The sequence below is a fragment of the Xenopus tropicalis genome, chromosome 2, assembly GCF_000004195.4.
Source record: "Xenopus tropicalis strain Nigerian chromosome 2, UCB_Xtro_10.0, whole genome shotgun sequence".
Classification (NCBI taxonomy): Eukaryota; Metazoa; Chordata; class Amphibia; order Anura; family Pipidae; genus Xenopus; species Xenopus tropicalis.
The window spans coordinates 38,737,864-38,759,779 of record NC_030678.2 but is presented as its reverse complement, the minus strand read 5'-3'; the positions used below and the strand labels follow the sequence as shown (position 1 = coordinate 38,759,779).

The 21,916-nt window shown below is 37.5% G+C and overlaps 1 protein-coding gene across 5 annotated transcripts in view; it reads right to left on the bottom strand.

Annotated features, from left to right (window-relative positions):
- Positions 1 to 21,916, bottom strand: part of dhrsx (dehydrogenase/reductase (SDR family) X-linked) — a 152,466-nt gene that overhangs the window by 86,428 nt on the left and 44,122 nt on the right. For all 5 annotated transcript variants that reach the window (XM_031896696.1, XM_002933618.5, XM_004911740.4 and 2 more), the window contains exon 3: positions 21,176 to 21,244. In XM_031896696.1, coding sequence (XP_031752556.1) covers positions 21,176 to 21,244 — 69 coding nt within the window. The remainder of the gene's footprint in view (positions 1 to 21,175; positions 21,245 to 21,916) is intronic.

Below are 21,916 nucleotides of genomic sequence, written 5' to 3'. Positions count from 1 at the left end.
GTAAGGGATCCCTTATCCGGAAACCCATTATCCAGAAAGCTCCGAATTACAGAAAGCCTGTCTCCCATAGACTCAATTTTAATCAAATAATTCAGAATTTTAAAACCGATTTCCTTTTTCTCCGTAATAATAAAACAGTACCTTGTAATTGATCCCAACTAAGATATAATTAATCCTTATTGGATGCAAAACAACCCTATTGGGTTTAATTCATGTTTTAATGATTTTTTAGTAGACTTAAGGTATGGAGATCCAAATTACAGAAAGACCCCTTATCCGGAATACCCTTGGTCCCGAGCATTCTGGATAATGGGTCCTATACCTGTATCTGTATTATTAAAAATTTCTACCCTATCACCTCAATCAAAATACGTATTTCAAAGGTTTGATCCCTAATACTAGATTGCATCTTGCAAACAGAGATACCAACAGTGGACACACTATCCCCAGAACACACAACAAGCAGAGAACATTAATATACCATATACTGTTCCATATAATACAGCATGACTTCACCTCACTACCTCACATTTTTCTCTCTTTTAAGATAAAAGCTTATAAAACCCAATATAGGTCGACAGCTTCTCTTTAAACACTGGACTATAACACTAAACACTATAATAAATAACATACTTGCCAAAGAGCTCAGTATTCCACATTGCAGTTGCAGGGGTTTGCTTATTTTCTTGACATCAATAAATGACATGCCAGTACACAAAATAAATATTTTCATAGAGCTGAGAGTTCCTAAACCCATTTATACAGTACATCTTTATTTGTTGGAAAATAGGAGTTTCGTTGTTACTGTAAATGTCTTTCCCAAGGCAGAATATAGCCATTAACTTCTGTGTACCTCTGGGAAATGAGGATTTATTTTCCTATTACAAAACATATAACAACCCAGTCTCATGGGCTGAAATACATCACACTGTCATTTATGCAGTTCATAATACTTGCATATCCCATTTGTAGAATACATCATCATGACTGATTTACTGGCCTCTTGGTTACTTAGGGAGACTTATAAAGTGTTAGCTTATTTCAGAGACAAGTGCTCTAGATTAGGTCACATTGCATCATCACCTTGTCACAGCCAGTCCCTGGAGTAAGCAATCTATGTGCTAAATATGCAATCAGTGTTAAAGTTTGCACTGATATAGTAATACTACCATTCATCATTCCTAATGAAGAATATATTACAGCAAGTAACCCAAGTGCACAAAACACCTTCCATTATCTAGATTATATGTAGCTATCTAGCTATTATACCAACAGTAGATCTGGGGCAGGTATTAACTACTTCATGCCCAGAGAAACAATAGGATATCCATGAATTTGACTAAACCTATGTAGTTAAGCTTTAAAAAGTTGCTGCCCCACTCAAACTACAAGTAGTACAGGTATGGTATCTGTTATCGAGAAAGCCTGGAATTGTGGGAAGGCAATCTCCCATAGACTTTATTTTAATCAAACAATTCACATTTTAAACAATGATTTAATGTTTCTCTTTTATAATTAAACAGTAGCTTCTACTTGGTCCAAACTGTGATATAATTTATCCCAATTAGAGGCAAAACAATCCTACTGGGTTTATTTAATATTCAAATTCTTTTTTGTAGACTTAAGGAATGGAGATCCAAATTCTGGAAAGATCCCTTATCCTGAAAACCCCAGCAGGTCCCAAGCATTCTGGCTAACAGGTACCAATACCTGTATTACCTTCCCTTAAAGAAGAAGGAAAGGCATTTTGGCATTTTACTTCCAATAGATTAGCCACATTAGTGCCGCCTAGAATGCTATACTTATTCTGCAGAAAGCTTTACCATACCTGAGTAAAAAGCCCTAGAAACTCAATATGTTTGCTTAAGATAGCATCTGCCATTTTAGCTTGGTCTCAGTAGCTTCCAGCTTTAGCAGCTGGTAGCTCAGATCACACATTCTTATGAGAGGGGAAGTAAATTCTTATGGGAGGGGTAGCTAAATCGGAGGGGGAGAGGAAGAGAGGAGAGCGCTGCTCAGACTCCTGCCCCAACCCTGAAGGAGCCCTAAAGAAGAGGAAGTCTGATACTGAAGAACATGTTTACACAAAAGAGTGAGTGATTATGGCTGTATTTACATTGACTTTTCTGATAAAGCTTATTTAGTTTTTACCTTTATTTGTCCTTTAATGTACCTTTCCTGGGACTAAAGCACGAGCGCCTACATACCATATTAACACAAAAATAATTTCTCAAGTAGGGGCCATCTGTGGGTCAAAGGCAGCTCCCGGGTGCTGGCATTCTCAACAGAACTGCTGGTCACCTTCTGGGAGTCGTGCAGCTAGACTGACAGCTGATCCATTCCTCCTAGTGTTGGACATCCAGCTTGTGCCCTCTGGCTGAGCTCACCAGGGTCACCTTCCTGCAAGATCTTTCTCTAATGGCTGCTTTGGGTATTTTATAGTATTAAAATACAATGGGTGTGCTACTTTAGAAGCCTTACTCAGGTCTGCTTGCCCTGCACTGTACTGTGCAAAACAATTTTATTTATATTAGAAAATATATAACATCAGAGTATAATGTAATGTAATATTTATATAATTATTTTAAAAAAATGTACATCAATATAAGACATATGGCTTTATTGCTACTGATACCGCTTAGATGGGGCAAAATAAGGGAGAAACGATGAATACAATAAATTACACATATTTATATATATATATAGTGATTAGCTTCATATATTTCAACATTTCTGCAATACATGTTGGTAATTCACATACATATAAAAACTGTATTACTCACATTTTTTTAAAATGTTTTCTTTTTTCCTTATTTATAAAAAAAATCCAAATACAATCCGAATTGTGTTTTAGAGTCTAAATACACAATTTTCGTATGCTAAAAAGTTTGATTCAGGGAAATGTAAAAATATGAGCGTTGATAAATCTGCTCCTAAGACACCTAGGGACCTTTAGAAATACACTTTTTATATGTGTCCAAAAAAATCATTTTACATCCCAGTATATCTGCTATAAATGCGCAGCATGAATGTAAACCCCTCCCCAATACCCCACCCAATGCAATAATAATTATAATTCAAATAAGTAAATATTTAGAATGCCTACTAAATCCCAGAATTCTCAGTAGAAATTGAAGAGATAACAGAAATAGATTCTGATGCGTAGATTTCAGCATTAGTTTTTTTTCCATTAAGTTGGCAAAGCAAGCACTTAGATTACATAAAAGCCTGACCTGTGACTTCCATCTGCTTTCACCTTGCAGCTCCTGCTGGAAATCTCCAGTGGTTCTGTACAGTTATTTGGAGCGTTCGTGCCTTTCTTAAATGAAAAAAACAGGAGCAGACACTCTGAGGAAATGAAGTAGTATAGGTGCCAACACCTCAGCAGCTGGACAGGTGTATTAAAGCCCTTGGGATGCAGTCCTTGCAAACAAAAATACATCCACCAAAATATCCTAATGCATTTTACAGTTCAAGCCAAAGAGAAGGAGGGGCACACGCCCATAGAGTAAAATCAATTATACAAATTAACTGAATAAAATTTGTGCACTTACAGGTTTCTAGAAGCACATGTGTTTCGTCTGGGAAAGACTTCCTGTTACATAGTACAGTTTAGTTTGGTTTTCGTTAGGAAACAATAATTAGAGCATTAAAGATTTTGGGACAATAAAAATTTGCCCAAACCAGTTGTACTAATAATAATTCCATCCAAGATTTTAAAGTGGCAAATGACACCAGACCAAAAATCAAATACAGTCAATGTGCTGGTCACACTGGCCACTGACAACCATTATTGTTTGAAATAACTCAACCAGTACATTTGTAATATCATAACAATATTTATTAGATATATGTTATTCCTTATGATTTAAAGTACACTGTTATAGGCTTACTACTCTTTAATAACAGCTGGAGCATATAGTGTTCACCTCCTGCCTAAAGGGCAAATTGCTGAATAGGAGCAAATGGTTCTGAGACTCTTATTCTTAGAATACAGTCAATGTGCTGGTCAAATTTGCCACTGAAAACCATTACCGGTTGAGCACTCTGGAGTAATTCAACTAGTTGGTTTGTAAAATCAAATGTTTTATGTCTGATATCTGTTATTCCTTATGCTTTGAAGTACATTGTTATAGTACATTTCTTTTGTAAAAATTATTTTTAAAGGCAAACTAAGCCCTGGCAAACTTTCTTCTTCTTTGTGTATAGGTAATGGTTTTTTATCGTTTATAGCAGCTGGTCAACTCCAGATTGTGGGTTAGACCGAGCGCTGGCACAATAGTGTGTTTTTAGCAGCTGGTCAACACTACAGCGTGGGTTAGACCGAGCGCTGGCGATTTCTTTCTGTGTTTTGTGTACAAATTGTAGCCAAATTTTGCTTCTAGCTGCTATGTAGCCTTAAATCAATGAATCACTTTCATGTGTGTGCTAATGAGCTGGGGCTTAAAAGCTCCCTGCTTTTTCACTAGAGCCTTTTTGAGCTAAAGGTAGGTGCAATAGGTCTTACTACTCAGTCACATTGTTTGCTGGGGGACTTTATTTTAATTGCATCACAGACTCAAAGTCATTAGACAGTGTAGGACTCACGTACAATGAGGGGCCTTGACGTGGCACGGGAGCTTACATATTTTGGCCAAAGTGTGGTACTAACACCTCATTTTTTGTAAAAATTATTTTTAAAGGCAAACTAAGCGCTGGCAAACTTTCTTCTTCTTTGTGTTTTGTTATAGGCTTACTACTCTTAAATAACAGCTGGAGCCTATGATGTTAACCTCATGCCTAAAGGGCAAATTGCTTAATAGGAGGAAATAGTTTGTTGACTCTTATTCTGACATACAGTCTACGATTTCTACTTAAAATGTTTGCCTTCTAACAAACTGTCTCAGTACATATACATTTTATTTTGCATGTGGAAATATTTTATAGAAAACCTATAGGTTTGTAGCCTAAAACTAGCTCAGCCAGAAAAGGTTTCACATAATTTACCTATGCAGGTAGTTTTTCATGTGGGGCAAATGTTCTCCTTGTAGTCACTAACAAAACCTGCTTTACTACATAGTGTAATAAGTGCAACACTATTAATGTGATCTATTTAATATAAAAATGCTTCAGGCAATATATTTTAATATAATTTACTTTGTACATATACAGTACTATTTTTGTATATTTAACCTTTTACACTTGAATAAAGTGTTCTTTTCCTGACTGGTTGATTACAGAAAGGCTGTATTTGATTCACTTATTGGAGTGAATTATGTGAAGTATTCAGTGAGCCTATGGCTACTTTGAGCACAAAATGCATCAAACTGCTATAAAGAGCACCAACAGTATATGAACTAAATATTAGATTTTACAGGCCTGGTAGAGGTATTATTGTAACATGCCTGCCCAGTTGTGGCTTCTAGTGTCCTGCCATCCTAACTGAGGGCTCAGAGCAGTGTACCAGAGAGTAAGGGGCAAGCATTTGACAAGTACTGTCCCTGGACATAATAAATTACATCTGAAGCAAGTGCAGCAAGGAATATGCAAAGTACACCTCAACATAATTCTGACGCAATTGTGCAGAAAGTTTTCCAACTTCAGTTGGTGCAATATCTTTGGTTCATTGTAAGAGTGACATATACACCCAATTCTTTACATGCAAGTGTGCTGTGCCTACTGGCCTACTGAGGGAACCCTGGAGCTACTGCCACTAAAGCAGTACCATTTCATTTTCTGCCTTCTTAATCTACTTGACTCCTTTCATAGAATCATACCCTTATAATCTATATTGCATCTTGTAGAAGTTATATATGTACCAGATCATACAAGAACTTAAACAAATTCTGTTTTTATTAGATCGCATGAGAACTTCTGAGGTTGTGATGACCTTCTAGCACAGCGGTTCTCAACCTGTGGGTTGCGACAACTTTGGGGGTCGAACAACCCTTTCCCAGGGATCGCCTAAGACCATCGGAAAACACATATTTCCGATGGTCTTGGGAATAATTTTATAGTTTGGGGTTACCACAGCATGAGGAACTGTATTAAAGGGTCGCAGCATTAGGAAGGTTGAGAACCACTGTTCTAGCACCATATAATAGGTGGGAATTAGTGAACAGGGTTAGTGAGAACAATCCACAAGTGGAAGCTGAGTTCCAAAAAATATTTGTTTTGTCTATGAGCAAGTTGATGATACATATAGCATAATTAGCTTAAATTAAAAATGAGTCAACAGTATTTTTAGAATGATGTGAATTTGCATAGAGAACGTCTGTTGTTTCTCAAAACACCTTCGATCCAGCACAAAATAACATACGTTGAGAAGAACTTAAATATCATTCTTAAGCTGCCATGAATAAGCATCCCTTCTTTCTGACAATATGGAAATTGTATGAGTTTCGACACTGAAATTAGGATGTCTACTTGGCAACTGAACTAGCATTATTATGTAAACAGAAGTTGTAATTAATATGCTCTCATACAGCTACAATTTATTCTCATTTTCTAAAGAATTTGAATTAGGCCATGGACAATTTTCTGCTTGTTTTTAATTATGTGCTTGTTGCGTTAATAAAACAAGTGAGCTTAATAGCCGTTGAGTTAACTCATAGAAAGAAAATAACACCTAAGGAACAAATGGTTTAATTAAAATCCCTTTGCTTTCCCTTACATATACAACAATACTAATGAGTCAGAAGGTGGCAAAGTGCAACCACAAAAGAACAGCAAAGTATTGACTAAAAAGTGTATGTACAACAGTCTGCAGCTAATGTGTTCATCTGGCCCTGACTGTCCTCAATGCAGTCCCTTGTAAACTTTCCCTTTTAATCTCTATCTAGGGTAAGGATTCCATCATTTTACCTTTCATTTACTTAAAGGAGAAAGAGAAAGTAAAAACTCTGCTTTATCAGAAAGGTCTATGTAAAGAAACCAATACGAATTCACGGTTTCCTGGTGTCAAAAGAAACACCACATCTCTTTCCTTCTATTGTCTACACATGGTTCTCTGTAGTAAACTTCATTCTACAAAATAAATATAGCGTTCTAGCTTGCACTATTGTGGCTAATTTATTGGGAATAATCTGCTTTAGTAACTTTCCTTGTCTTTTAAGTCATCTTATTTGTTCATACACCCTCTCTATGTTGACTACAGAAAAATCACATATGCCTCTTGCCTTTCTGTTATATATACTATTGAGTGACCTATTGCTACTTTTAATTTTGCCTACCTTAAAGAACCCCCACTTAAAACCATTACCACTGGTATTCATACTATATTGGTTCATACCAATAATGTCACTACCTTTAGCATAGAGGTTTCCTGGCTCAGTTGTCTTTAATTCTTTAACACATTTTTAGTTTTTGATTCTCTATCACATAGTTTCAAAATTTTTATAGAATGACAAAGGACTATGCCAAAAGGTAAGTTTTGCCTTTAATTTCTCTATCATGGGAGATGTAAACTCCAGAAAAGATGTTGCTGAACAGAGAATAGGTTTTCTTTGGTTAGAGAATGTTGCTGCTGGTTCCTGGAAGCAGGAGTGTTTTGGAAGGAATTGATGGGCCTGACATTCCATTTAATTGGTCCATCTCACATATTGTAGCAGACTTTTAACAGGAAGGCTGTCCCGTGTAGGGTCTCTCTTGAGTAGGGTACAGATCAGTAAGACTACCTGCCTGTGTAAGGAACTCCCAGAGGGGATGGGGGTGCTGTCTGCCACTTCAAGGAGCAGACTAAGGGGCTGATTTACTAACCCACGAATTCGAATCCGAATTGGAAAAATTCCGATTGGAAAACGAACATTTTGCGACTTTTTCGTATTTTTTGCGATTTTTTCGGCGCCTTTACGACTTTTCGGAAATTATCGCGACTTTTTCGTTACCAATACGATTTGCGCGAAAAAACGCGAGTTTTTCGTAGCCATTCCGAAAGTTGCGATTTTTTCGTAGCGTTAAAACTTGCGCGAAAAGTTGCGCTTTTTTCGTAGCGTTAAAACTTAAAAGGCGCGACGTTTTGCGCAAGTTTTAACACTACGAAAAAATCGCAACTTTTTGCGCAAGTTTTAACGCTACGAAAAAATCGCGTTTTTCCGCAAAAATCGTATTGGTAACGAAAAAGTCGCGATAATTTTCTGAAAAAATCGCAAAATACCGATCATTACGAAAAAAAATGCAATCGGACGCATTCGGCCCGTTCGTGAGTAAGTAAATGGGCCCCTAAGTGACTGAGAGCCTGGGCATCCAATGAACTGAGGAAAGCCAGAAGACTGAACAATGCCCCAAAGAAGTATTATACATCAGTGTTCAGCTCCTGTACATTTATATGCCATATTTCAATTTTCAGTGTGTAAAGGTTGTGCCAAGTACAAAGTCATGCAGTATATGTCAAAACTAGCAAGTCTGTTATGAGATTATTAAAAAAAAGCTAATATCAGTGCCCCGTGTAATGAGTGAGCAGACCTGTGCCCCCCCCCCTCCGGCCATGGGGTCTACTTACTCTATAGTTACGGCACTAGCATGAATAATTTTTTATGCAAATAAAGGTACTGGGGGGCAACCATTAATACAGCTACAGAGGTATATGGGGCAAACCATATTCAGGTACTGAATTTAATTAGTTGTCTATATAATTAAAATGCACATATAGTTAAGTCCCTGTGTTTAAAATTTATATACTTCAAGAGTGATCAATGATATGAAGGGATGGAAAAGTCACTGGCCATTTTCTTGTGTGTTTATTTAACTTTCCCAGACTAAAATTACACTAGAACTGTGCCAAGATGTGTGGCTGCAAAATATCAAGATGTAAAGCTATAAGTCATTTACAAAAATACATTTCACATAGTGGAAACGGCACTGGGGGTCCTATATAAAGTTTGCAAAGTGAATTTTTTTTCACAAATGGTTGTTTTGCACATCTTCCCCTAAACCCCTTAAATTCTGCACTGCTGTGCAGTCTTTCCTTTTTTTTTTGCAAATCACAGTGAAATGCGAATTGCCCACAAAAATTTGCAAATGAGATTAGTCACTTTTTTACTTCGCAAATATAATTTTGCAATTTCCGCCACCAAAGTTGTGGCATAATATGGATGCTTAGTGTGCACATAAATATTGGCATTTAGCAGAGATTCCATATTTAAATAGCTCTCGCACTGTGAATAAAATAATTTGCAATTGTTTGAACATTACATGCACCAGACTTGTCCAGTTTTATAAATATAAACATGGAAAATAGGGCAAATATGTTTAATGTGCAAATAATTCTGCGCTGAATGAATTTAATAAATGACCCCCCTCTCCTATTTATCCTCTGCTCAAATTTGATTCCTTGAATTTAGTTAAAATTCCTACTGTAATATTCTACAGCTAAAGTGCTTTCTAACAAATGTTTCGTCTTAATTTCCACACTTTATATAGTCACCCACATGAATAATATCAGAATTCTAAGCAAATTCAATCAATCCACTATCTTGAATATGGATATATGGCTATTATCTTTCTTTAACCAAAAACGGGGGCAGATTACTGTATCATCTTGAGTAGGCAGGTATGTTCCTACTCGTATGTCTTCCATATGCTTATTCTTTTTGTTAATAATAATAAAAATATAGTATAATTGTATTTATATTGTTGAAAATTTCTGGGTGGAAACTAGGGTAAACGGCTGTTTATATATTTTATTTTATGGGCTGCAGCCTCTTTCATGTTAGCACAGTCAGAAATGCTGCAGTTATTCGGTATGAATTACAGTGAATAATCTATTTCTCTTTGCCTTTATAGATTGTTTCCTGTCTTAACAGCAAAATACATCTTAATTGCAAAATTCATTCTCAGATATTTATTATACTCTTGACAGTAAAAAGGTTACATTATATATTCAAATTACCCTACTGACCTCTGAGAGAACAAATTCAAGGACAAGTTGCATAGCAGACATCATGATTTATGGTTTTCATCTACAATTATACATTATCACCAAAAAATATTGCTTTAAAAAGGTGTTTACCAATATTTTCAGTTCATACTTATTTTGCTTTTCAGTGACACTGTTTCTATACAGAATGTAGAAATACAATGCCACCTTAAATCATAATGTTTTTAAATTATTTATTGACTACAATAACTGTTGTGGATGTGACTGCGCAAATCTGGCTAAAGGAAAGTTAAGGGGCCGATTTAAGAATGCTAGAGACTTTGACTGCTAAAACCACTGAAGAGTTACTGAACTCTTGTGTGGTTCTAAGAGCCAAAAGAATTAAGCATTCTTAAATTGGCCCCTTAATGTGATGAAAATCAACAATAACATTTTACCTAATGAAAAAATATATATTTTTAATGACCTTTCCAATAAACGTTAAAAAAGTTTCGTAATGGTTTTAAAGGTATTTGTACATGTAATTGCAATTGAAAGCAGTATTTGCCTTTCATTTGCACTGCACAAATTAGCTTCCCCCAGCCAAGGATACATTTCATGCTTTTCCATAGGTCTGTTAATGAGCTGGCTTCTGCTACATTGGCACAATAGTCAGAATTAGCAATGCAGAAAATAGCAAAGGCAGACATCTTGTTTTTAGAAGCAATTCCATTTATAACCAATTTAAAGGGTAACTATTGTGAACATTAAAATGTAATATGAGCTTAATCTCATGGAAATAGGAAACTTTCTAAATATAATCATTTAAACATTTTGTCCCGTTTCTAAATAATCAAGTTAATATTCACTCTCTCCCTCTCAGCAACCGGTCTCTTTTCATTCTCTCTTGCATGCAAAGGTAGGTGTAAGATGAGATGTGATTGGCAGGTAGGTCTTATGCATATGTTTTTATTCAGTCACTGATGATGGATCATCACTAAGCAGAAAAACAAAGAAACTTTTATTGTGTCAAAGCTAACGTTTCTGCTGTCTCCACAGCCTTTCTCAAAGTGTATATACAGTAAGTATATATATATATATATATATATATAGAGAGAGAGAGAGAGAGAGAGAGAGAGAGAGAGAGAGAGAGAGCCAGAAAGCAGCACACCATTAGCGCAAGATACTACCTGGGTGCCAGTGTAGGGATATAGTAGACATCTTCACAAGTACTGACAGCACAGGACATTTCACACAAGATGATAAGGTCAAAATATGAGATTGAGGTTTATTAATTCCAACATTTTAGTTCCTAACTGGAACCTGATGAAAATTTCAGTTAGGAACTGAAACGTTGGCCTTAATAAACCTCAATCTCCTATTTTGACCTTATCACCTTGTGTGAAATTTCTTGTGTTGTCACTACTTGTGTACTTGTGAAGATATATATATATATATATATATATATATTTTTTTTTTTTTTTTTTTTTACAAAACTGTGCTCCTTGTGATGGTCCTGGTGGCCAAGACGCATTGTTTTATGTAATATTTTCTGAAAAAATAAACCTGTCCAGGACCTGGAACTGCCCAAAAATGCTCATCTGATGCATAATTTATTTTTATACCACACAACTGTGCCACCAAATACATACTTTTGATTTAGAAACAACTCCCATTAAAAGTCAATAATATAATGTAGGGTATTGTATGGGTACAAGAAGTAGAACCCACATCTTTACCTTTCTCAGGGGACCTGAAAAAAATGGTGAAAAATGTGAGAAAATGTAACATTAGTGGATGTTAAACTGAGGTTTTAATGTATTACCTTTCGGTAGAGTTCTATTGTAACTGTATACTGTATAACTTAAGTGTGTTTAAATGAAGGGCACTTGTGGAAGTCATTGGCTAGTAGGATGATAAAAAGGACACATCATGAATTATTGTGGCTAAAATAATCCTGACCAAGGGGAACTGATAGCAACTTCACGTCAAAACACGCTCAATAGAGTCTTTTGCCCACGTAATCAACATTAAGTTGTGGTCTTTTTTTGCAACGGATATGAAAGGTAATAATAAAGTACAGGCTGTGTTGTCGCGTATAGAAGGAGAATGATGAGCTAGATAGAAGTGGCCAGCCACAACAACAAGCAGCTGAGAATTTCATCAACCCAAGAATAAGAAACGATTATTTGATTGGATACTTGGATAAAAGTGTTTATTATTTTCTTTTATAATGCGTCAACCTATTTCACACTACTTTGTAGAGAGCAATAAATCGTTCACCTCGGTCCCTGCCCTATTTACCTTGCAGTTTTATTATCTGGCAACTACCTTGCCACCCTTCCCAGACAAAGTACTTCTCCTATACCCTCAAACTTTGAGTGCCAAAAAGCATGGGTGACGTAGTATACATTGGTATTGGTTAGGGATAGGAGGGTATGGGGGGGAGGGAAAGTAGAGGGTGATAAGGTAGGGTGGGGCGGGATGGATGGGGAGGATGTATAAAACCTGGGAAACTTATATAAAAAAAGAAAAAAGTAACTAACAGCCTTGAAAGTTTTGGAGATTTAAGTTAGTTGAGGGAAGCATACACCTGGGATGAGCCGGGATGTAAAAGAGAGGATCTGCATATTGCTAAACATTTCATTGGCGAGGCCCCTGAACTCACAAATAGACCAGACCTTTAGAAAATTAGCAGATTTGTTTTGAAGCAATGCTATCCTATCCTCAAAGCGTCTATAGTTATTTACTCTAGTAATTACTTCTGATATGATAGGTGGATCTGTATATTTAGTTCAAGCTGTTTTAAGCATTTTACTCAAATGCCCACAAAGTTATTAGAAATCATTTGCTACCTTTAAAAATGTTTTTATTATATATAAATTTGCCCTTATTGTGCTAAGGAAGATGTGATGGTGCTCTCACTGTGTCAAAACACTATTGGTTTAGCAAGAAAATTATTACCATTCCTCAAAGACCACTACTAATGATCAGAAAATCCCATTTTAATTATCTAATGCAGTGATCATTTCATACAAAAACGTGACATACTGTAGCAGATTAGGAGTCACTGTAATTATTGCATTTACTTTAAACAAGACTGAATCTGGAGTTCAGATGGCACAATTTGCAGTTTATTTTACACAGCTTTTTCCACCATTTTTTTTGTCAAATGTTATTTTAATGGCATAATAAACTGGTCCTTGAGAGTACAGAATATTACCACAGGTTGCACAGCTATTAGAGCCATTTATAGATTTTTATATAAGATAAAACCCTGAAAAGGATTATTATTGTTATTTTTCATTCAGGTTAGCAGATTGTTTTAAAGGAGATTTGATTTTACCACTTGAAAGTAGATCTCATTAAAAGAGAGATTCTGTGAAAGTGAAATCAATATAGTTTTTGGCAACAGGTAAATAATTGACTAAGACACAAATGCAAGAGGTAATGATGGCAAATGCAAACAGATAATTGAAGGTTTAAACACGCACCATCAATAACACAGCTTTACCAGTAGTACATGTAAGGGAAACCTTTCCATCTCCACTTAACGATTTCTGGAAAAAGTATTTTGGCAGCTTTATGTATCCAACAGCTCCTCCATTTGCTAGGTATATACCATACCTGGGTTTGGCAGGATAAGTGTGAGTTTCTTTAAAAGAGGGTGTGTTCTTGTGGATGAGTTGGACTAAAATAGGTCTGGGCAACTGAGGTTATTAATTCCCAAATTCTGAAATAAGGATTTTTACAGGTTTGTATCTGTGATCTCTTGGGCATTGTCTTATGTGTCAATGTGCAAAGGCTGGCTACCAATTCCAGACACATTATTATGGCATTCTTTTTTAAAAAAACGAAATTGCACAAGTGTTCTGTATTTAATGTCAAGCATTTAATGTTGAAAGCAGTTTAGAGGTATCAATATTATTTTACATCAGTTGTGTTATGTATATGTTTAATTGCAAATATCTACTGGGTAGAAAGTAAATAAATATAGCATTGAGAGAAAGCTATCAGATCCCTGTTTGCCCCCTCACTTACCCAATTAGTATATATATAGGCACCCTGGGTTGCTATATAGCAAAATACAGCACTGATTGGTCTATGTAGCTTCATCCATGTATAGACATGCCCTGTGAGTGGTGTGAAGAGGTTACCACTGGTACATATATATAAATCAGTGATGAACGAAAATGTCACGAAAATTATTTTTGTTTCAATACGAAAATTTTGAACTCATTGTGACAAATACGATTTTGTCGCACAAATTGTCATGCAAATTGTCGAAAAAGTAGTGGAAATTAACAAAAAAGTCGCGGAAAATACACACAGTTCTAAAAGTTGGAAAAAATAAGCATTTTTCTATTCGTAACCAATTGTACATTGATAAATGGGCACCTGAGTCTACTAAAAATCATTTAAACATTAATTAAACCCATTAGGACTGTACCCCCAATAAGGATTATTTATATCTTAGTTGGGATAAAGTACATTGACATGTTTTATTATTACAGAGAAAAAGCAAATATTTTTTTTAAAAAATTGAATTACAGTAGAACCCCGAATTTACATCCCCGGATTTAACGTTTTCCCGCCATTTACATTTTGTTGTGGTCCCACCAATTTGTATGCATTCCTATGGGCTCTCTTCCCGGATTTTACATTTGTATTTCCTGCATTTTACATTGTTTTTAACATGCCTCGCCCTAGCAAATCGCTTCATTTTAATCTGAAAAAGGTGCTTACTTTAGGAAGCAAAGTTTCCCCCATGTCTTGCGATCTCAGGCGCCATCTTGGGAAGGTCATCGTCACTACTATCGCCTCATAATACACACTGCGCATGCGCACCTATCCGGGAGCTTACAAAATATCGCAAAAATTTGCAAAAGAATGAGGGAAACAGAAACACCAGTCCTTCATTAAAGGTACAAGTTACAAGCTCTGGATTTTCTTTAAAATGGTACAGATTTTTGTTTTAGGAACAAAATCTCGCAAATCAGAAACACCAGTCCTTCATTAAAGGTACAAGTTACAAGCTCCGGATTTTCTGTAAAATGGTACAGATTTTTGTTTTAGGAACAATACAGTGCTGAGTTATGGATGTACATTTGAAGTCAATGTTATGGGGTGTCTCTGTGTCAGTGTTATGTAGCAATGGGGTGTCAGTGCTGAATGCTCTTTGGGTAGAAGGGGGGAAGGGGTGCCTCTATGTCAGGGGTAGGGAACCTATGGCTCGGGAGCCAGATGTGGCTCTTTTGATGGCTGCATCTGGCTCACTGCCAAATCTTTAATAACAATAATAATAATAAAAAAAACCGGGGGCGTGGCCTGCGATCGGCGGATAGAAGACGTGTTCGAAGACGTGTACAAGCGTAGGCCACGCCCTCCTATGCATCGCATCTGGCATCCTTGGGACCCACCCTTGCCCCGCAGCATCCGTGGCCAAACATACTGTATGGCTCTCACAGAATTACATTTTAAAATATGTGGAGTTTATGGCTCTCTCAGCCAAAAAGGTTCCCGACCCCTGACCTATGTCAGTGTCATGTAGCAATGGGGTGTCAGTTGCAAATAAAAAATGGTTCCTGTAGTTATTTCCTTTAAATAGCTTACATTTATGTGTCTTTAACACATTTCCCTGATTTTACATTTTTTTTCCATGGTCCCCTGAAAAACATAAAATGGGGGTTCTACTGTACTTGATTAAAATGGAGTCTATGGGAGATGGCCTTCCCATAATTTGGAGCTTTCTGGATAAGGGGTTTCTGCATAACTGATCCTATATCTGTACCTGTACTATGATTTATATAAATAAGCTATGGGGCATTAAAGTGTTCAAGTTATACTGCTAAAGTTAAATACAAGAACAGATAAGGGACTAAACCACAGCTACCCTCAATTAGAGACATAAAAGGTGATTTTTTTTTTAACTGTTTAGCTTAGCAAGCTGCCATGTTTTCTTCACTTTGCACCCTGCTCTGCAATGAGCACATACAGATGTAGGTCTTTGCAGTCTAGAATGGAGCCCAAATAACTGCAATGAATATTGCACTCCCTGTGTTTGGGAGTAATTTATTGAGAAGGGTGCTGGGGGAGGGTGCACCTAACCTGACACATGAGTTGGAGAGCAGTGGCAGATACAAATCGAGGTGCAGAAATACCCCCCCCCCCGTGAGTACTCTGTAAATGACCTCTAAGAGCAAAGACACATGGGGCAAACAGCTGTGTCAAAAAACCACAGCGATTTCCCACCATAGGGTATTATATAAGTTGCTGCGACTAATCGCACACGGTTCTTTGCCGAACTTTTTGGTGCTCTAGAACTCTAGAAATAATTCTGTTTAGAAAATAGTAAATTAATTCAAAGCCATCATGGCTGCTCTGAGGACAACTACACAGTTTTAAATATTCTTCTCACTGCATGAAACAGATCATTTCACACAGTTAATACTGAGGAAGAATTACAATTATGTTGCTAAAAAGAGTAGGTTGTTGTTAGGTGCTGAGTTTTCTCTTATTTTTTCATTACTGGGCAAATTTCAAACATCTCACAAAATCAAATCACCTTTAAAGGAAAAAAACACATTTTGTTAAAATGCTCCACTGAAAGAAACTAAGGCAGGGGTCCTAAAACTTTTTAACAGGGGGCCAGTTCACAGTTCCTCAGACTGCTGGGGGGCTGGATTATAGTTAGTGCTCAAACTACAGACCGGCCTCCCCCCACCGCCCCTGCTGTTTCCCACCCCTGGCTACTACCTGTCTGCCTCAGTGTGGTCCTCGGGCCCAGCGCGTCACGTCACCAAGTCACACTGGCCTCTGCTAATGATATTGCGTCATTAGTGTTGGGCCGGTGGATGAGCACATCACATATCATCCCCCTGGTAGCGAATCTTGCTACCAACAACTTGAAACACAACAGCGTGTACTATAGGTATGCAATACATTTTAAAGGACGTATAAAGACTATGTTACTGAGGGTGCCAAAATGTTAGGAACCCCCCAGTGAAAAAGATTGCCAAGCTGTTCCTTGAGCTACTGTTCCTGTTAGCCGAAAACTGCCCAGCCCACGGAAAAGCTCTTCATTCTTTTTGGCGTTTGGTATTCTGCAAATACACAGTAGAGTTGATCTACTGGGTTTACTCTACTGTGTATGCATGAATAGGGATTGTCGCAATGGATGCCTGGGACGCCTGTCAGGAGGTAAATAAAGTGCCTGTGCAATGCTGATACAGTTTTTCTCCATAAAATTGTGCCGTTTTCTCCTAACAGGGGCACCTTTTGGCACTCCCTAGTAAAATAGACTTTACCTGTCCTTTAAAGGCTTTGAGTTAACTTTTAATATGATGGTCTTCACTTTTTATTATTTCACTTGTTGTTCAACAACTGGCCAGTTTGGAATTTTTAGCAGCTATCTGATTGCTAGGGTTCAAAATGTTAGGTGCACCCCAGTGATGATAACTTACCTGACACCCCAAGCTGGTGCTCCTGTAAGCAGGAAACTCGGGGTACTCCCGAGCGGCCACCACATTGAAATTGTCACCTTCTGCTTATTCTTTCTTAAATGGCCCCAGGCTGGCGCTCGCTTAGTAGAGAGAGAAACCCAACTTTTTGCATAAAGTTCAGCTTCTCATTCCACTGCGCACTCACACCAGAAGCAAAGATGCAAGAAGCAGGAAAAGGAACACGGCATGGGGCTCACCCAAAAGTACCCCAGGCCGGGGCAGTTTTTTCTGCAAACAGCAGCAACAGCCTAGGGTATCAGAGTGAATATAATTACTGGGAAGTCCCTAACATTTGGCACCCCCAGTCATTTAACCTTCTCCTTTAATGCAATACAGACTGGTCCCCATATTAGTGTGTTGTCCTCATTCACTGACTGGTTGCTGTGGAGAGAGATCTGTTTGTGTCCCATTTGCAGTTCCAAGCTATACCTCTACCCCCTGGTAGGTAAGGAGGATATAAGCCCACCATGTAGCAATAGAAAACTGTTTATAGTGTTCTGAGCACTTTTGCAATTTACTTGAATTAGAATTTTTTTAGATTTCATCAGCACTACAAGCAATTTTGTTATTTGGGGCAGGGTTTTTTTTTTGTCATTTGCTGTTCTTGACATACAACAAAAGTTGCCTCCTCCATCATTTTACAACTGAACATGGCTTGCAAACATTTTTGTATTTTGCATATAAGAAGCATGTAATTAATCATAAACCAGGGTATTATTTTAATTATATCCCACATTCCCTTCAGTAGGTTTTATTAGGTTAAAGATTTAGCTTTAGCAGTAAGTACAAATATTACCGTATTTTTTGCCATATAAGACGCATTTTTTCTTCCCCAAAACTGGGGGTATTATACGACAAATACCGTACCTTGCCAAAGCAAGAGCATCATTTGCTGAAAGCATTTGTACCCATTCCCTAACAGTGCCAGTTCAGTGTAATAGGGTGTAATACACACCCAAGAGAATGGCCCTCTAACAGAGAAACCTGAGCTTATTGCATCCATCCTTTTATTCCTTGTATATGTAATATGCGCTTGTTGCGCGCACCCAGCCCCCCCCCCGTGGACGACCTTACGCTGCGTTGTGCGCATGACATAATGCGTGGCGCGACGCTGCACCATCGAGGGGCGATTGTTTCGCTCGCCCGTACCATGTGTCCTCTTCCCCTTGCAGTGCCGATCGGAAGATGCGCTGTTAACGGCTGTGTCTGTGCGGCAGCCTTCAGCCCATGCAAATCACAGAGCCTCCTCCTGCTGCTGGGGCAGCCAGGCAGTAATCACATGCCTCATTATGTGCGAGCCCAGAGACAGGCAGGGCTGCAGCCCACAGAGGGAGGAACAATTAACACAGCACACAGCAGGATGGCAAGTACTTAATAATTAGTATATTATATGGTTCAGAATCTTTTTTTTCCAGATTTTCCTCGTTTAAAATTGGGTCTTGCGTCTTATATGGCGAAAAATACGGTAGTATTAGTACTGAAATCAAGCGTTAGATAGATTTGCTACATTAGTGCCATCTAGAACAATATATTTATTCTGCAGAAACCACTACCATACCTGAGTAAACAGCTTTAGAAGCTTTCTTTGTTTGCTTAAGATAGCAGCTGCCATTTTAAATAGCTTCCTGTCTGCAGTCTAACCATTATAGCTCAGATCAGAGAGGAGAGAACTGATCAGACTCAAGCCCCAAACCTGAAGGAGCCCTAAAAGTGAGGAAGTCTGATACCGAAGAACACATTCCCAAAGAAGGATACAAGAAATCCTTTGTTTGTTTTGATAAGAGTTCAGCGTTTCTGTGAGTATTTACATAGACCTTTCTTATAAAGCTTACTTAGTTTTTACCTTTCCTTCTCCTTTAAATAGCAAATAACACAATTCATTAACACAAACATAGCTAGTACATAATAATCCCTATAAGAAAGGACCATATGACCACTGTGACCTATAGAATAACGCACCACCACATGCACAGTTTACCACAGGCTATGCTTGGCGCCTATTGCTCCACCAACCCTACATTACCAAATTGATGATATTAAGACTTAAAGGGCACCTATCATCTCCATATTTTCCCCCACCGGAGGTGCAGGCTAACAGACCTGCATTTCATAGTTACATAGTTACATAGGGTTGAAAAAAGACCAGTGTCCATCAAGTTCAACCCATGCAAGTAAACCCAGCACACCTAACCCACACCTACCAATCTATACACTCACATACATAAACTATAAATACAACCAGTAATACTAACTGTAGATATTAGTATCACAATAGCCTTGGATATTCTGATTGATCAAGAACTCATCCAGGCCCCTCTTAAAGGCATTAACAGAATCTGCCATTACCACATCAATAGCAAGGGCATTCCACAACCTCACTGCCCTCACCGTGAAAACATTAGGGGAAACAATAGTTTTCTTGAAAAATAGCCCCGGCCAGCGCTTGGCTACCTGCACCAGGAGGGAGCTCATGGTGAGGGCAGCCATGTTGTGAAACATGTATGCGCAAAATGAATGAGTGCACATATGTGTGACGTAGGAGTCAGGCAAATGCGCATAACGAGCAATCGTGGGAGATTCGCTCATTATGCGTATGCACACCAAACAACATGGCAGCCCCCACCATATGCTCCCTCCCAGTGGTAGCCTAGTGCTGCCAGGGGCTATTTTGAGTGTCGGCTCTATTACTCTGCATCCTCCGGTGTGGAAAACAATATTGGGATGAGAGGAGCACTTTAAAAAATTGCGTGGGCCTTGGCAGCAACTTACAGGTGACAGATTTTGTACAGCACAGTATGGTAAGAAATATTTTACAGATGTTTACATCTCAGAAGGTATCATACAGTTATGCTTCTGCCATAATAAAATGTTACCTTGCTTCATTACGCTATGGAGCCTGAAGCACACATAAATGAACAAGCTCTGAAATAAACAGCCTTGAGAAAATGGTTGTACATCTTTTTCTATGGCCGGGGCTGTCCAGCTGGCCTACTGTGGCCCTTCTAGCCTCCAGCGAGCACAAAGGCACCACTGACATTTTTGTATACTACAGGTATAGGACCTGTAAATTCCAAATTATGCAAAGTCCATCTGCCATAGATTCCATTTTAGGAAAATTATTTACATTTTTCATAAATATTTCCTTTTTTCTCTGAAATAATAAAACAATACCTAGTACTTGATCCCAACTAAGATATAATTAACCCCTTATTGGTGGAAAAACAATCCTATTGGGTTTATTTAATGTTTAAATAATTTTTTAGAACCAAACTACAGGAAGATCTCTTATCCAGAAAACCCCAGGTCCTAAGCATTCTTGATAACATGTCTCATCCCTGTATCACCATTTCATTATAATCTGGTTGCATGGACATGTGGTATCTAAAATAATGAATGGACCCAGTCGAAGAAAATGGTTTTCTGTGTTGTCTCATAAGATTATAAGCCCCTTACAGAAACTCATTCTGGACCCCCTGACACTCTGGAGTCCACCTGAAGACAACACTATATATAATTGTATGCATAGGACTTCATTATTTTCCTCAGTAAAATTATTCACTAACTATCTCTCTGTTATATAAAAAAATACAAGAATTTGAGTTAGAAAATGATACAAGAGTTGTGTAAATTAAAGTTGGTTTTAAAAGGAAATACATTTTCTTTATTTTTATTATGTTTTTATTATTATTAGAACCAACAATAGTTCAGAACAGGAGCAAAGATTCATGATGGTCTTCTCCTCCCTCATTCAGGTCTAGTAATAAAAACTCTAATAACACAGATTGGCACCACTAGCTCCGAGAATGCTAAAACAGCGACTACATAGAAAAATTCTTACCTTTCTCATTGTGAGTGTCTTGTTGTATTCGTGTCACTGCTTCACTGCCTTCAGCTTCATTATTTCCAGCTATAATATAAAAAGAAAATGGTAATTTCTGATAATGAATGGAATGTTCAGAATCTATGAATACTGCTGTCTTTATATGTTATACATTGCTGCATTAGATACACACACTCTTCAAAAAATCGAATGCAATGCTTGTTTGCCTTTTGAAGCAATTATATACACATTCCTGTAATGTATGGGCATGGAAATTAGATTGCAAAGAAAAGTAGTGTAGCTGGGATCTTGAGGAACCAAATACATTTTATTGGCTCCCACCCCCACATGCCCTAGAGCTCGATGCAAGTTCATACTTGGCTTAAAGGGCCAATATATGCCCATTTGCCCAATAAATACAGGATTATTTATCACAATTCAAAATTTTTATTTAGAAATTTGACCAAACTGGAATGTTTGCTTACTTGTTAAAAAATGTAAATCTAAAAAAAAAAATGATCAAATAAAACCATCTAATTTGTATTCTACTCTTTCAGTTTTGCCTGGGACTTCTACATGAACTCACAAGCATTTAAAGGAGACCTGTCACCCTAAGAAATAATTATAAATCCTTTTCTCCGCCTCTATGCATAAAGGCGGGGCAGGCAATATAATGATTGACAGCTCAGATTTTTAAATACATTTATTACAGGTATGGTGGATTTAATAATAAAAAGAAATTTTGTTTCCATGTTTAAT